At 31.9% G+C, this 18701-nt stretch overlaps 1 protein-coding gene across 2 annotated transcripts in view; it reads left to right on the top strand.

Annotated features, from left to right (window-relative positions):
- The window catches only part of LOC115888587 (probable sodium/potassium/calcium exchanger CG1090), a 53153-nt gene that overhangs the window by 29195 nt on the left and 5257 nt on the right, over nt 1–18701 (top strand). For both annotated transcript variants that reach the window (XM_030908352.1, XM_030908353.1), the window contains exons 5-8: nt 5584–5725; nt 15016–15126; nt 15560–15737; nt 17011–17318. In XM_030908352.1, the coding sequence (XP_030764212.1) occupies nt 5584–5725; nt 15016–15126; nt 15560–15737; nt 17011–17318 (739 nt within the window). The remainder of the gene's footprint in view (nt 1–5583; nt 5726–15015; nt 15127–15559; nt 15738–17010; nt 17319–18701) is intronic.

Raw genomic sequence — 18701 nt, 5'->3', positions numbered from 1 at the left:
TTATTATTGTATTATTATTATTAAAGTTCTTTTATATTCAACCAAGTCATACGGTGATCGTTGGTTCACATGTGATTTATAGTCTCTCCCCGATCTGCATTCTTTTGATGTTCTTTTAGGCCGGGAGGACTTAAGGTACATTCAGGCTGAGAGCGTCGAGCGTCGCGTCCGAGTGTCGAAATGGAATCAATTCACTTAACTTAAATTAGACCGTTCAGGCACACAGCGTCGCGTTTGGCATTGCGCTAGCGTCCGCTGAGCGTCGGGGTTCCAGTTCAGTGACGCTCGACGCTCTCAGCCTGAATGAACCTTTGTCTCTCTTTTTTTCAATATACAAAACACTACACGCACGTCATCATATATTTGATACCCAATTAAACTTTTAGTTACGTAATCGAGGGCGCGATTTTTAAATTCATTGTTGCCAACCATGGAAATATTCGGCGCCAGGCTGACTAACTGGAATTTAAATTTCCACTGGGGATTCAGTTGGTAGCTCTGCTGTAAAACCTGTCAAGCTGCCCCATTTATTTATTTATTTCCTGACATTGTCGTTCGTTTTGAAACTTTAGTTTTGTATTACGAGTTTTTGGTTTAAATATACTAGTGTTGTGATACTCCAAGTTTAAATATGTTTACTAGCAGACCTTGCAGTCGAACATTGTTCTTTTTAGAACCTCTTTTAGTGCGAAGTGTACAAAATAGCTTAATAGCCGTAAAAACTCATCCCAACTTTATTTGAATATTTTGAACGGGAAAGCGGTAGTAATGGCCTTTTATGCTCCTAAAGTGCTGTTAAGGAGGTGAGTTTTGTTGATGTAAATAATAACTGTTTATATATTTATAATTCATTTATTTTTGTTTCCTAAAATATTTTGATTAAAAGGAAATATGTAAAAGTGGGCAACGCTGTGCCGGTCAAGCTTAATCACGCGACTAAAAGTTTATTTGATATGAACTAGTGATGGGAAAAACCGATTAATTTCAATAATCGAGTACTCGAGTTTCAAGCGATTGCAATAACCGAGTGATCGCTCGAGTGAAATATTACTCGTATTTAAAAATACGATTTTTCACCCGTCGCTTGTTGTAAGTACTCGTTAAAGCCAAGCGCCAAGCAGTAAGTTGCGTGCGCAGTGATGAATGGCAAGTAGCCAGCGGTGAGCGATTCGCTTGACAGCTTGACGCTTGATTTAGTTTATTTCAAAGCGTTGTCAATGTAGGTGCTACCTGCAATATATGTAGAAAATTCGCTCGGCTTTTTATCGAGTATGACACATTAAAATCGGATTTCAATTTATTTCATTCTAGGATCGCTTGCGTTCGTCGCTTAGTACTCGTCACTTGCATCGCTCGTTCATAATCGAGCGATGTTGGTTATTTCAATAATCGAGTACTCGAACGAATTTTCGCTCGAGTTATCCCATCACTAATATGTATAGTCTATAAAATGAATAACTTTGAATTTTGACCGTTATTTTTTACCAACATGGCAAATATAAAATCTCTCTGTTCAAAAAGTTACTGATATTCTTTAAAATGAGTGCCTGAACGAATCAGATAGGTAACTCTTTTTACTTTCGTGAAATAGAAAAGGAAAATAATAAAACAAGTGACAGTTCTTCCTCTTCTTGCAAAAATCAACGCGAAATGTCATAACTGACAAAAGTAAAATGTCATCAGCCTTTGACATTTCTAAATATCAGACCAACGCCGTCTCTAATAGAATAGCCTCGGAGCGAGATTTATGACGTCACGCTAGTTAGATACCGCGGATTAATAAATATGTTGTAGAATACATGGAAAACATAATTATTCCTCGTATTTTTGGTTTGTATTTTAAGAATGATATAGTTTACATGAAATATACAGTTAATAAATGTTTTACAATATACAAATAATGAATAGGTACATAAGATAATGGGTAAAATGTAAAATATATTTTAAATTTTGGGGTTTGAAAATCGATCTAATTTAACAAAAAACATTCAATATCTACTAATAGTGATATATTATTATTTCCATTCACAAAATTTATATGTATATTTTGCAAGCATCAATGTTCGAAAAATTATATTTGCAAATAATACAATATCATAGAAAAAAAGGCGTCAGCGATGGCTATGGAATAAAGATCGCTGTCATTTTATTTGTAAAATTATTCTAAAATTTTTGATTTCCTTGGAATTTAGGTTCGGGAAAAACGCTGATTAAGTTTTTATTTGGTTTTTCATTATTTTTGTTGGTTTAAAAAAACGTTATAGTTAACGTTTATAGCCTTCATCAGTGTTGTGTCATATGAAAAAAATAGTGTCGAATATAATCCAAAAAATTACATATACGAGGAACAATTATGTTTTCCATGTATTCTACAACATAATTAATCCGTAGTATCTAACTAGCGTGACGTAATAAATCTCGCTCGGAGGCTGTTCTATTAGAGACGGCATTGCATCAGCATGGCCGCAAGTTGCTAACCTAATAAAATTTACACTAGAAAAGCCCGCGGGAACTGTCAAATTCAAAGTTATTCATTTTACAGACTATACATATGAAGTATAGGTTTGTCTACCACATTGAATAGCTCATAATACATTTCATGTAAATTAGAACTTTCATATCATAGCACTACTAATTAGGATACGCCGTTTCCCTCAAGTAGTTCTAAAATCAACTTGTTTAAATTGCTTGTTCTAAAACTACTAAGAGTATTTTTTTTGGCTTTTTTATTTAGTTTGCTAATAATTGAAATAAATCAAATATTCAAACATAAACAAGTTTTAATTGAGAACACAATATCATTTAAAATGTAGTACTTCGTTTTAGAATTTTGCATATTTCTGTTTGATCCCTACATTGCAGTCAGCTGTTGTGAAGTCCTATTGTGCCTATTGTGGTTAATCCTACAGTTTAAGAGATTACGGTTGTTATTACATCAATAGGCTTGTTGTAAAATTCATTGTAATAAACAGTAAATTCTATATTTCTGTTGGTTTAAACATATTGGATATAGATACATACTAATACTGCTTTTATTCGACATATTGTTTACAAATTTTTTACAAATTCATATATGCTTTTTTATGTTTTACTAATGCAGAACTGATAAATAACAGAAATAAACGGATCAATATAATACATAAATAAATACCTAATCCTTAACATGATGGGGATTCTTTTATTACGACTAATTTTTATTTTTTTAAGTTTGGAATATCTGTTGCCCACTATACCGTGCTGGCAACTGTTACTCTTGGGTCGGTATTTACACGTGTGGAAGTAAATCGCATAGGAATCTTATTAAGTCGGAGTGAGAGAAATGCGACGGAGTGCTGTTGCGGCGTTGCCGGTACGCCTTCCCTATCAAATAAAGTAAAATCACGATCGCAAACCGCTTATTTTTAAAAGACTTTTTTTCGAAAAGATAACTAGATAAAATCATTAGAAATGTTTCTGAGCATTTGAAATGGAATTATAAGGATATTTTTAGGGTGTAATTTTTTTATAACGAGAAAACGTCAATAATCGCGATAATTTAAAAACTCCACTTTTTAACACAACACGCCATAACTCAAGAAACAATTTAGATATTGAAACTTTTTTTTATTTTGAAGATATGATCTTTTACAATATGTTTACATAAGAAAAATTCGATAAGGTTGTTTTTTCCATTCAAAAATGGTAAACAACCCATTTATTTACTTTTAGAGCATAGCAATTTTCAGCAGTCGTGTAATTTTTTTATTGATAAAGATTTTCACTTACTGTCTACGAAGAAAATACAGCAGAAATATTAAGAAAGTTTTTGAAAAAACTACAATCAATTATTTCTAATAGATTTCGAGATATCGATTTTTGAATTCAGAGTTCTAATAGCCCGACCACTGTCAAAAACCAACTCAATTCCATTTATTTTTACCTAAAATGCAAGTGTTTCTAGCTTGCACTTAAAAATTTTCAAGCTATAGGAAAAATTACAACGACTCGTTAATAAATAAACAAATAAAATTATAATAAAACAAAAAGTTATAATAAATAAACAAACAATCACGAGACGTAATTAAATTGTGAAGCTGAACGCATGATGTACACCTCTCCCTAGAACTTTAAGTACTGACAGAGGTACTGATTGGGTCGACCCATAAAATAATTAACTAGAAAGAAGTGTCAACTCTGTGTTAAATCGTGGAAACACAATACGCCACCGAAAGACTTCGTTGTCGTCTGGAGAACTAATTTTCCAATTGACAGGTTGACATGATAAGGACATGATGGCTAAATTTTCATTTCCGTTTCCGGTTATTCAATGGCGGGCCCTCTTTCAGTTCAAATGTATTTTGTATTTTTTCTTTTCATAAATAAAACCAAAAAATAATTTATTCACATATATTTATTTGAAATATGGAACAACGTGACTAAATAAATATAAAAATATAGAGGATTGTATTGTTTTAATACCAATTAGTTAATTATATGCACTTTTAACGTAAATTAGTTAAGGTATAAGCATGACTTACAGTAATTTGTAAATAAACACACCTATTCGCAGACTTCAAGGACAGAAAACGGACACAGGAACATGAAAACGGGAGCCTTATAGAAAAACCTGAAAACAGAAAAACAATTTTTTTTATACTAAAATTAACAATGTAAAAATATCAATAGGTATAAAATATAAATATACTGTTTAAAAAAAGCGTCCATTATTCCCAAAGAGACCTGGCTTATAAATCAAAAAGAAGCAAAAAGAGACTTTTAGTCGGATAACATAATCAGATTATCAGTCCGATTTATTGCATTATTGACAATAAATCGCACTTACTGGATGGCTATAGTTAAAAATGATCTTACCTTGCTGTAAATTGTTTCCATTTTCAAAAAAATCGCCGATCAAAGATATTATAACACCATTTTCTTGCATCTTAAAAATGTAAAAACAGTGTTTATTTACTACCTATTTTTCATATACATGGGACATACCTACTACTGCAGAAACGTCATTTTCTCCAGGATTCTTCATGTAATATATATTTTATATACTTTATTACCTTTATATTTATAAATTTCAGCCGAAATATTAAATTGAACTTCCAAAACCAAACTAAACGGAATGAATTAAAATGGCGTCGAATATTTTCTAATTTGTTCTAGAACAAATCTGAAGTTGTCTCTGAAACTGAAATCTGTCAATTCTAAACTGTGAAGTTAGACAATAGTTAGACAGAAACAATGCTGTCCTTGTCTAGGCGGCCATACTTGTCGTGAGGAGAATGACAGGAATGACACTAATGACTGTCACCCCCCTGGGTCGACCGGTCAACTGCGACAAATCTGCTATATCCCCTTCCACGTCTCTTAGCAATGTGCACAGTTTCTCGATTCATTTTATACGTTTGGCAACGTGTTTACTGTTCCCTCTTTGTTCAGTACAGTATAAACCCATTGTACTCTTCTTACATACGGAAATCTCGACCCAAGACTAACCTTTGCCAGACCTTAGTATAAGCACTCTAAATAAAATTTTTGTTATAATTTATGTTCTTAAATATTGTATTTTAAACATTGCAATTTGTTATTTTTCAGTTTCCTAGGCCCCTGATGCCTCAAAGGATCAGGAAGCATGGTGGTTTGATTCTACATACTATTGTAGCTGTCTATATGTTTATTGGCCTGGCCATAGTATGCGACGAATATTTTGTGGCATCTTTAGATAGAATATGCGAGGGTAAGTCTGTCTGAACCAGCAAGTTTTAAATTCCTAAATTGATTAAACTTTATATAGCTTGAAAAAGTAATATCAAACAAAGAAATATGTTTCTATATGTCAGATTAATAAAATTGTTATAGTTACCAAAGCAACTCAAAATGAAAATATATTAATAGCATTTTTTAACGCAACAAATAAAATTAGGAAACTCGATATTATGATTAAAGGATGTAAAAAAATATTGCCCAAGTTAAAAAATCTTTCGGACACTAAAAATAAAATTTTAAAAGAGATGTATATCATATATTCACACATTATGTATATAAAATTATTTTTTGACTAAGCTCTAATTCTATAAAAAAAAACATATTCGGCTTAAAATATGAAATATTTGTTAGATACTTTATTTGAAAAACATATTTAGATTGTGGTTAATACAACATTATACTATTATTTTATTTTAATAAAATTAAAAATAAGATATTTTAATAAAGAAATAGGAATAGGAACTAATTTCTCAAGCCAATTTTATACTATAATAAATTGTGTTTTATAGAGGTTTAAAAAATGCTGTTGAAATTATTGACTGCTGGCTATTCTACACCTTTAAATTTCGATTATAAAAATTACCAGACACTATCAAATATTTATGGACATTTTATCGCTATAAAGATAGTAAGATATTGATTATGTTTTACATTGTAAAGATAAAAACTGTCAATTATCATTACTGATAGCAAAGCTATAAAAATACGAAACTTAGTTATATAAATAACATTATTTATTATCAGAATGAAAGCTAAACATTTCTATTATTTTTATCTGGATTGATAAATTTAACTTATTTCAAAAATAGCAGGTTAGTCGTGACTGACTATGTTAAGAAAAAAAACTCAAAATTTAAGTGAGGATGCAGTCAATAATCACCACATAGGCTAATAAAACTACTTTTTCAAATTTGTCAAGCTTTCGAGAATTTTATTCCCATCATCAGGACAGTTTGACTGAGCCAATTAGCAAAAATTCATCCTCTGCACAAAAAGGCCTTAAAAACTAGCATCGTATGACATTGGAATACAAGGACATTTCCTTTATAAAATATTAAAATACATATCCAACGACATTACTTTTCTTTTAAACACAACTTGACTAAGTCACTGTTTGATCGAGCTCGAAATAACAATGTAGAAATTGGTTTAGTAAATTTAAAAAAAATCTTTTTTGTTTTGTGTTTAAAAGAAAAGTAATGTCGTTGGATATGTATTTTAATATTTTATAAAGGAAATGTCCTTGTATTCCAATGTCATACGATGCTAGTTTTTAAGGCCTTTTTGTGCAGTGGATGTTTTTTTGCTAATTGACTCAGTCAAACTGTCCTGATGATGGGAATAAAGTTCTCGAAAGCTTGACAAATTTGAAAAAGTAGTTTTATTAGCCTATGTGGTGATTATTGACTGCATCCTCACTTTAAATTTTGAGTTTTTTAACTTATTTCTATTTTGAATCGAAATGATTTTATAAAAGACTTTTGGTCTGCTGTATTATTTTTTAATTTGTTTAAATTTATTTAGTAGTCATGTGTTAAGAAGTATATGTGGAATAAAATTTTAATTTAATTACTAAATAATACATTACTGATTTTTGATTTTATATATACTGGATGCGTCTCAAAAGTGGCTCATCTCTTTAATTTTTTTTTAGATAAAAAACCGAGATTTGGTAAGTTAGTATATGACATAAATTAGGATTGATTGACGTATTTAATTGTTTTTGGTCACTTCCTGTTTCACCGGAAATGACTACAACTTTTGATTTTTATATGACACCTTCGGTATATTTTGATTTTATTCGATAGAAAATGACACTCTCAATACAATTACATATCATATGTCCACTTTTGACATTTTCATTTAAAAAAAAATGTTAAAAACACTAATTTTTAATAATGGAACCTTGGAATATTATTTGATCATCTAATGTTTTTCTTGTCTTGCCCTGGCCTGTTAAAAGATGGCCAATTAGTATTTTTAGTCATATCTCATTTTTTTTTCAAATCGAACAAGGGTCGCTCACTAGCATATTTAGAAAAAAGTATTTTTTACGAATAATTTGGCACCACACACTTGGTATTTCGAGTCAAATTGTCGCATGTTACAATTTCAAATAAACCAAATGCCGAAATGTCAAAAGTTGATATATGATACGTCATTCTATTCAGAATGTTATTTTTCTTCAAGGATACTATATAGAGATAAGGATTGTTCGATTCCTATCCTCCTGCACTGTCAGTTTTTCTACGTCATCTAATGACCCAGTTGCATTTCGCGCCAAAAGTTTTAGACAGTGACAGTTATTTTTGCATTTGACGGAGGAGTGCACAGTGCGTTGGAAGATGAATTTAGCGGGACAAAAGCGTTTGGTTAGAAATAAGCCAAAAAATGTGTACTGTAAGAATAAATAGTAGACATTCCAATTGATATAAAAATGCATGAATATTCTTTGTATTTCGATACATTTTTATCAACCAAATTTGGTCGTTTTCTGCTCAGCAAGGCAGAGATCATACGAAAACAAAATATTTACAAGTGCTTATACATTTTATTCCAAAGCCAAATTATATTGAAGAGTGCCAAAGGTATGTACTTTTCTACTGTACGTATATTATTTGTTAAAATCCTTTGTGCCTTTGTCCTGCAGATATCAAACTTTAATTTTTTTTCAAATATCGATATATTGAATGATGTAGATCTTTTGAGTTACCAATAGTTACCAACACAGGTAGTTACAGTCACAGGGAGTTCAAGCTTAACAGGTGAATGCCCAAAAAGTTTCATTTCAATCGGATAGTATAAAAACAAAACAATAACTCCATCAAAAGGCACTGAGTTTATAAAATTGTCTTAGATAGTTACTATATATGAAATTACAATTACTGAGTGTTAAAATTAAAATTAAAATATCTATCTTAATTAATATTTATAAAATAAAATATAATTTTTTAAAATAAAATATAGAGGGTGTCACAAGATTACAAAGTAATTAAAAAATAACTGCTAAAGATTTTTTTGTAAGTATTTCACCTGATATCATAATTTTATGTATTTGGCAATAGTTTACAATACGGTTTTTGTGTGTCATGTACGAATAATATCATAGTTTTATTATCTTGTATTTATTTATTAATAAATTAAGTTGTTAATAAATAAATAAACTTAACCATATAGTTGCTATATATTAGACCATTTGCTACGTTCTTAGATTTTAAGTCCCAAACATTGCTCTTGAGATTTTGTCCCGCTAGAATAACCATCCGCCGCACTGTGGAGCGCTGGTCAGCGCGTGACGTAGCATTCCACGGCGACTACGACTACGACAGTCCTTGATTTTCCTTCAAATAAAGTAAAAAATACCGTGGGTGTTATTTAAAAATCAAAAGTTGTAATCATTTCCCGGGAAACAGGAAGTAACCAAAAACAATAGAATACGTCAATCAATCCTGATTTATGTCGTATACTAACATACCAAATATTGTTTTTTTTATCTGAAAAAATAAAAAAGTTACAGAAACCACTTTTGAGACGCAGCAGGTGGGTATAATGTTATATAAAACAGCTTTAGAATATTTCAGAGAATCTAAGAATGAAATAAGATTAGTTTCATTTAACAGAAAATATTGAAAAATTATTTGAGAAGTACTGGGACATTCATAGGTCCAGAACTTCTGAGATGCTTCGAAAGCATTTATAAAAAAGGTCACGGGACCAGTGGGTGACTAGAGAATCTCTAAAACGGTGGAAAATTCATCAGGACAGAGGCAAACCAAAACAGTTCACAGTAGAACAGAATTTACGACAGTCCTGATAAGTAGATAATTACCAGGAAATTGTTACAAACAGAACATATTGCAAGCTCGATAGTAAATTTAAAGTTGATGGTATTGGCAAACAAAGTCATATGCAGATTCTGTCAATCAGATGAAGAAAGAGCAGAACAGGTTCTATGTCAATGCGCCAGCCATTCAGCCAGGTTCAGTAGACAAGTAGTAGCTTTTTGAGAAGAATGCGACTGGAAAATGCAATCTAGAGATAAGAAAACGGCCTCAATAGGTCTGTAAAAGTAGTGGTGGAATATTTCAATTAGCCAATCTTATAAAATCTAATATAATTGTTAATAATTAATATTTTTTCGTAATTTACAAAAAAAATTGGTCAAGTGCGAGTCGGACTCGCGCACGAAGGGTTCCGTACCATTCATTATCTATACGACATTAGACACTATATTATTATAAACTTTTTTTCCCATTCAGCTGAAATTTTGAATCCGCGTATAAGTAATTTAAAAAAAAATGAAGAAACACATTACTAAAAATTGTATTAATCAATAATAAATATGTAAAAAGTAAAAATAAATATGTAAAAATATGTAAAAATAAAAAAAACGATTAAAAAAAGTCGCCTTGACTAGGATTCGAACCTGCCTTTCTACGGCTCCAACGTCATAGCAGCGTAAACTCCTAACGCTTTAACTACGCGGCCACCGAGGACTTGAAAGATTCTATGTAAAATTCTTACTTAAAAGATAATGTTTAGTGAAAGTACGTTTTTATTTATAAACATTTATTTGATTCTGTTTTTAGTATTTGTTCTTATAGCGGCAACATAGATACATTATCTGTAAAAATTTCAACTGTCTAGCTATAACGGTTCATAAGATAGACCTTTGTGACAGACGGACGGACGGACAGCGAAGTCTTAGTAATAGTGTTCTCGTTTTTACCCTTTGGGTACGGAACCCTAAAAATGAAATAATAAATTTTACTCTATTCTTGCTTCATCCTGTATTTCCTTAATTATCCCTCTTGGCGTTTTGTTATAGTTTGTCTACATTTTATTTAAGAAGTCGTTGTCTACATTTTATATCAGAAATGTTATTTTTATAACGATAAAAACAATTGTCGAAAGAAAAAGAAGGAAATGTAAAGAAACTTAATGGTTTTCCTTTCGGCTGTCCAACTCTTAATATAAAGGACAGATCATTTCGAGTTATGTCCTTCTCCTGTCGAAGGGATTTCAATTCCGATTCGAAAGGCTGGCCCAAATTTCATTATCCCCATGTTACAGCTGAGTCGGTACAGTTTCCCTAATAATTTTATTTATTGAAGGAAAACCAAGAAAAACATTAGTCTGTGAATCTTTAGTATAAATATTATTTAGTTTTTTAAAGATGGATATGTTTATTTTTTGTGGTGCATTTTTAATTTTTAATAAATATATTTGACGAAAAAATAATAATTTGACAAAACACTATTAAAAAATGTCTATATCTATGTGGCGGATTCATCTCTCCAAAAAAATCCTATATGGGTATTTCGCCACTGCAAGAAAATCTACAAAATAAAATAGTTATTTTTTGTAAACACTGTTGCGTTAATCGAACGGAAACTACTTGTCAGCAGTTAAGTTTACAGATAAACAAATTTGCCTAACAAACAAAAAAATGCTTAACGTTTCGGAAAGTTTATCTCTTTCCGTCGTCGGAAGCAAAAGAATACAAAAAAAAGAAAAAAAACTTTTTAAAATATTTTTAAATTCAACTATTCGAGAACACTTTAGTTTTTTTTAAACAGATACGTCTACAAACTACAAAAACCGTTGACGTTCTATTAAAATGACATTATATCAAATTAAACTTCAAAATTAACAATTACTACCTGATAACAATTACTTAATAAGGTAAAACCAAAAAGCCTCAAACTTTCTGTATGATTATTTTTAATAAATACATTTGACGAAAAAATAATAATTTAGTAAAACATTATTAATATGAACATTTAATATAAAGTTCAGGAAAAGTTTTAAACTTTTTTACTCATGATTGCGGACCATATTTGGTCAAAACAGCACAATATAAAGTGGTCGAAAGTTCGAGTTGTCCACAGGCAACCTCACTAGAAAAAGCGTAAATTTAAAGAAGCCGTTTTTACAGCAAACAATTATAACATTTTTAACAATCCTAGTTCGGAAATATCTACGATATGGCAACCACTGCGATAAAATGCACCAATGCAAGCATTCTAAGTGGATAACCTCACAGTTGACTGTACCCGACTTCATCAATAATTCATCAAGATCTGCTACTTTCGAACAAACTTTAATGTTTAGCACAAACAACTAATGTAACCTACCTTATTTCAAAATTAATAGTACACCGTATATGTATATTAATTCTAATATCGATCTTACTTTGAAAACCTCGTACGTTAATTTTTTGGCAAAAATTATATTTATAGCCTATTTCCATAAAGAAGACCACATATCTATTGTACCGGGTGTCCCACTAAGAATAGCTCCCGGCTGTATCTCAGAGAGTATTAGCCGTAGGGTTTACGGAAAAAATATTTATAACTAAAGGGGCTATGAGAAATTGCTGGAAATTATTTTTAAATTTGTAGAACGACCGCTAGGGGGCGCAACTGCAAGAAAAAATATGAAAATAGAGTTTTTACACAATTTTGCCTAGATAAGATGTACTATAAGTAATAGTTTCATAATCTTCAGTAAATTATGAATATTTTTTGTTAGAACCATTTTCCCCTATCAAAATAAAGTGGTGGGGGAAGGTTAGATCTGTTTTTATTTAAATATTAATAACTCTGGACTGGATGATCGGAATCCAACAAGCGAGGGCTCGTTTAAAAGAGTGTTTCTTACTCTATATTATACCATATAAACAATAATAATAAACTTTTGAACGTAGACGCTAGGGGGCGTTGTCTTACAATTTAACAAACATTGCGCGTTTTTTCAAAAAAATTAAATGCAATAATATATGTAATTTTAGCTGATAGTAAAGAGTAGTAAAAGCTTAAAAAGTCAGCGAAAACCGCATCTTGATATCTTCTTTCAAACCGAAGATATTAGCAAAATTATAATAATTACCAAAAAATAAGCCCTAATTACCTTATTTTTACAACACGGTATCAGTAGCCCTCTTAATTATGCCCATTCTAACAAAAAAATAAGATAGAAACAGTTAGTTTATTTTAAAATCGACGAAATACCAGAATACCATAATACCAGATGTATTAATATCTAATAATAAAGATATTAATAACAGTCAACAAGAAACGATGATTCAGTGAAGTTATGGTAGGCTTTGGAAAAAGTTGCTTTTGACCTAATAGTATAAACCAGGGGGGTGACAGTAAACCGGAAAATTGGAAACAGTTGTGGCGCGGTTCTACCCAGGCAGAAAGCATGGCCTTCTAGACTGTCCTAGACAAAAATCTGAATATTTCTATATGATTTCTGTCAATTTCTGCTACGGAACATTTTTATGCACGTCGGCGTCCTGTTCTTTTGTCTTTTGTCTGTGTGTCAGCATCAGCTCCCGAGGCCTCTGGCAAGGTCGGGCGCCATTTTAATTTTTGCCGTTTAGATTTGATTGGAAGTTTGTTTCTGATATTTCGGCTGAAATTTATAAGTACAAAGATGTTTTTTGATATAAAGTTCCTTATTAACACTTTAATAAAGTATATATGATATTAATTACATGAAGAAAATGATGAAATCGACGTTTCTGCGTGTAGTAGGTATGGACCATATTATATGTAAAAATAGGTAATATATTAACTGCTTTTATATTTTTTTAGCTTTAAACCCTTAATCTAAGTTTAAACCCAAGGATCTTGGGATATTCTTTGCCAAGGATTTTTCCGTATCTCTACTTTAAAGACTGATCGGTGATTTTGAGCAATTGAAAGCAAGTTATACAAGGTAAATTATGATTATTGAACTATTATTGCCTACGTTAAATTTCTACAAGATGAACAGAAATGCGTAATTACATATCACATAGGTACCTATTATGTATTTTCATAGCAATAATGCTATAAATCTATGTATGTAGATTATTTTTAAAATACAAATGAGGTATTAGATGTATATGTATCATATTTTTTATTCATTTTATTTTCATTCAAGTCCTGTTTGATTTAATTCACAAAAGTCTTATGTAGGTACCTATATTTATATTTTTTACATATTTTTTTTGATTCCAGGTTTTGTGTGGGTTCCGGTTGCCTTTTTCCTGCTTCCAGTTATTAAGTTTTATGCCCGCGAAGCTGTGAAAACATTTATTTATCTTCAAGTTTCTGTAAGTCAATGCACTCTGTTACTTTACTAATTCACTTTAACACAGCATCTCTGATATTATTTAAATATTTGATATTGATACAGTAGTTTATTGGATTATAGCTCTTTAATTGTGTTGATTTGCATATTTACATTGTTCTAAATTCCAAATAAATATTTTTGAGTAATTTTGTTGTATTACTTACTACTAGAAAGAGTAAAAAGTATATTAACCCTCATTTAAACCTCCTGAACAGCCCGCCATTAAAAACCGGAAACGGAAATAAATTTCATAAAATTGAAATTGTCATGTCATGTCAAATGTCCCAGCCGCCATATCTGAAAATTAGTTACCCAGGCAGCCACGCTGTTTCCATAATTTAACATTGACTTGACACTTCTTCTTGTATTTATTATTTTATGGTATAAACGTCAAATTGTTATTAGATCAACATTTTGATAGTCTTATCAGCGTTTTTTATATTTTAATTTCTTTTTTAAAATGCCAACAACTTCAACTATTTCAAATAATAAACAACGTTCAAAAGCTTATTATTATTGTTTATTTGGTACAATATAGAGCAAGAAACGCTCTTTTAAACGAGCCCTCGCTTGTTGGATTCCGATCATCCAGTCCAGAGTTATTAATATTTAAATAAAAACAGATCTAACCTTAGCCCACCACTTTATTTTGGTAGATAGGGGAAAATGGCTTTAACAAAAACTATTCAAAATTTACTGAAGATTATGAAGCTATTACTTATAGTACACCTTATCTAGGCAAAATTGTGTATAAATTCCATTTTCTTATTTTTTTGTTACAGTTGCGCCCTCTAGCGGTTGTTCTACAAGCTTTAAAATAATTTCCAGCAATTTCCCATAGCCTCTTTAGTTATAAATATTTTTTTCCGCAGCCCCTACGGCTAATACTTTCCGAAATACAGCCGAGAGCTATTCTTAATGGGACACCCTGTACTGTATTGTAAGTTGTAAGACAAAATCGAATTACTTTGATTATTGCGCTATCTGTGGACAATTATTTTTTCAATTAATCGGAATAGAACTCACTTGAAAAGGTTTTTTTTGTTTCTCTAACGGTTTTTTTTCTTACTAAATTTTCAAAATAAGATATCGAAAATTATTACTAAAAAGTTTTAAAAAAATCCCAATTTTCAGAACTGAAAATGTCTCCAGACGTTGCTGGAGCAACTTTCATGGCAGCTGGTAGTTCTGCTCCTGAACTAGCAACAGTTATAATTGGTGTGTTCTATGCGGAGGACGATATAGGTAAGTACCTTTCCTTTTTAGACTCCATTTCCTCCTCCTCTTCTGCTCCTGTGACCGCAACTGTTTAAAACCTCTCAGTAGCATTTTGGATCAAATTCATAGGAATGTGTTCATAGGTATTTGTAAAGGCGGGATGACACAGTTCAAGTGTTGGACCAAGTTGGACCAGTGTTGCACTTGGACCAAGTACACTTGAATGCTGCCATATAACTGTACTCTATGCGCGTCTCACTTGTACACTGCTTGTATAGTATTGCCTGTTTCATCCAACTTGAGTTACTTTGATAAAACAGTTAATACTATACAAACAGAGCGTAAAAGTAGATAATCTACTAGAGACATGTAAATGAAAAAAGTATACGTTTTTTCTTTTGATTTTGATCCAATGTAATCATAGCCTAATGCATGTGTATGAGTTTATGTAACATTTTAGGCATATCCGGCGTTATTGGATCGGCAGTGTTCAATATCATGTTCGTGATATCCGTTTGTGCACTTTCTACAGGTGCCGTAGTGTACTTAAATTGGTGGCCTCTGGTTAGGGACAGTTTTTTCTATGCAATTTCTATCTTAATGATGTTGGCCGTCATTGGAGACAAGGATGTGAATTGGTAAGATGGGTTATTATATATGGGATATTTAAATTATATCGCTTTTGAAGAAATATTATTTAATCGTCTATGCATAACGTTTTACCTTTCTATAGTATATACGGGGTGTCCAAGAAATAAGTACAAGTATTTTAACTGGTAGTATATTTCGGCCCCAGAAACACGCCTGTGGGGTTTTTTATGAAAAAAAAAATATTTTTCTTGATATCTTCCGGGAAATGTTATAAACTTTTTAGTGCCACTTGTTTATTTTCCCGAGATTTCTCTACATTGCATCTAAACCTTGCAGTGTTGCCACCTCCTACTTTATCCATATTCAACACTGTAATTTTAAATTAGTACGGAAAAAAATAATTCAGTATTAATTTCACTCATATCAGTGTCTATTGCTAAATAATTCTAGTATAAAGTAGTGTGCGTTTTTCCATGTGTTTCGAGTTTATAATGACATTTTTTTAGAAATAGAGAGTGTTATTTTAGCAATTATTATAACAGGCAGTCATAAAGTGAAGTGTATGTGTATTTTAGAAGAAATGTCATTGTTGTTACCTCGATCTGCAATCAGTATTTTTTTATGTTGTGTGTAAGATTTTTTTGCGTGTGATAACACAACTTTAAAAAAGCAACATACCTCTGCAAAACCCTTCGGATGGTGTGGAGTTTTGCGATTTATTTTTGCATATACTTCTTTGGCCATCTGGCAACACAGGGCATCGAATAAGCTGAAAAACGCTGTTATCGCCGGCGATTCTCAAAATGTTTTTTTTTAATTTTCAAAGTTAAATAACTCTGTTATATAATATGTTTATTTTAAAATACTTGCACTTATTTCTGATACATATACAGGGTGTAACAAAAAAAACCATACGATTGAAAAAAAACGGCGTCAAAGACGGCTGAGAAATGATAATCGCTTATAATTTTGGCGAGGTCAAGCCCTAATCATTACTTGGCGCGTACTTTTTTTTGGGCGCTTACTACTAGTTGGACTTGAAAAGATTGCAATCTATTCTTATACTAAATCATTTTTTTTTGAATGGTGTAGTTTAAAATTATTCGACAAAAAATAATTTTTTGGAAATAGATTTGTTCTATATCCTTCTTTAATCTTCCCATAATTAGTGTTAATTTTTGACAAGTTTTATGTCAATTTTTAGTAAATTAAGTCTAGACATTGACATCGCTAAAATTATCATCGATTTTCATTCTCCGGCCATCTTTGACGCCGTTTTTTTTTCGATCATACGGTATTTATAATTATAATATACAACAGGTTAGAATCGACGGTAATGCTTGTCACCTACTTCATCTACTGCATAGTGCTGCATTTCAATACGCCCCTGGAAAAATGGGCCCAAACATGGCCAGTGCCGTTCAAGACCGTCGCACCTAACGAACAATCGGGCCTGGTTAGTTACAAAACTCTGGAAGAACAAAGACAAAAGCATACTAACTATGGAATGGAATGGAACGAAACCAACGAGCAAGAACAGCAAGCGCAACAGCCTCAACAAGAGTCCTCTCCGCCCGCATGGAACCCTGGTCAAGATTGGAGTCCGGAGAAACAGGCTCCACAAGAGAGTGAGTGATTTTTTTAAAGTCAGAAACACTTTAGTCTCATTACACTTTTTTAAAACATCTTAAAAATATTTTAGTCAATTTTTGTCAACATAGTTAGGTATGTGTAGTTTTGTAAAATGGTTGAGAATTTATCTCAATCACACGTTTTTTTTGGAGACGACCGTTTTTTTTGGAGAAAGACGTTTTTTGTAAAGGTGGGTATTCACTTGCAACAAAACACTCCGAACGAACCAAACGCGCCGCGCACTCCAAACAATCTGCAACAAAACATTTTCCGGGCACGCTCTAAACGACCTGCAACAAAACATTTTGCACGGAGCGTTCCGCCTGTTTGCGGTGTTCGCTGCGTTCCCGCCAGTAATCAGTGTTAGTGTGTTTGTCGACATGGATGCATCTGATATTACCATATAGCAGTTGGTGCTTTTTTAATTATAGAGGCATTAGCGGGTAACAAAAAAGAGAAAAAAAAGGAAAGAAGGGGAAATGTGGTCAAGACGCCTCTTTTTGCGCCGTCAAAATATGGCCTTACTTAGTGACCTAGAATATATATGCATATGAAAAAATTTACAAGGATGGCTGCAGAAGATTTTGAGAATCTAATATGCTTAGCAAGTCCTAATTGCGGTGCACCCTATATTATTAGCAATTGCCATCCAAGCATCATGCTTATTCACTTTGTTATAATATGTCCCATTTGTCGGGTCCCATAAAATAGGCTGCTTCTCAAACTCATCAATTAACTCTAAACACGTTTCTCTGTTCCATTCCATAGCTAGGCACAGTTTAAAAGCACCACAAACACAACGAACGTTCAAAACTGCCGTATCCACTGAACACCGGCCAACGAACAAATTCTTTTGAACAAATCCCGTTTACCGACAAGCTTCGGAAAATGTTTGGCGCGTTCGGTTCGGTTCGGCGCAACGCACTGACTACACAAATTTGTTACAGCGCGCGCGGCGCGTTTGGTTCGTTCGGAGTGTTTTGTTGCAAGTGAATACCCACCTTAAGACGTAAATACTAGCTAGACCGTTTATACTAGCTTAACCGAATCAATTCTTAGTTAGGGTTCGGCGTATGAAACCACACTAAAAAAGTTGCAAGTTTGTCAAAATTTTATCATACGCGTCATATTCAAGATTAAGAGTAGAGTAAATGTAATAAATATTATATCAAATTGTTTATATATTAAATCTGTATTAATATTAATATATTGAAAGAACAATCTTTATCATGCGCACCACACACATAATATCAGAAGTCAAGCTGCTTAAATAGCTCATAAGTATTGATCGTGTTAGTAAGTCAGTCTGTCCAAAAAAGTATCTCTTATAATGGAATAAGATTACATATAACAGTTTGCCTTCGTTATACAGGATCTAT

This window comes from Sitophilus oryzae, unplaced genomic scaffold (genome assembly GCF_002938485.1).
Source record: "Sitophilus oryzae breed Bouriz unplaced genomic scaffold, Soryzae_2.0 scaffold_801_pilon_pilon, whole genome shotgun sequence".
NCBI classification, from domain to species: domain Eukaryota; kingdom Metazoa; phylum Arthropoda; class Insecta; order Coleoptera; family Curculionidae; genus Sitophilus; species Sitophilus oryzae.
This window is presented reverse-complemented; position numbering and strand designations above follow the sequence as displayed.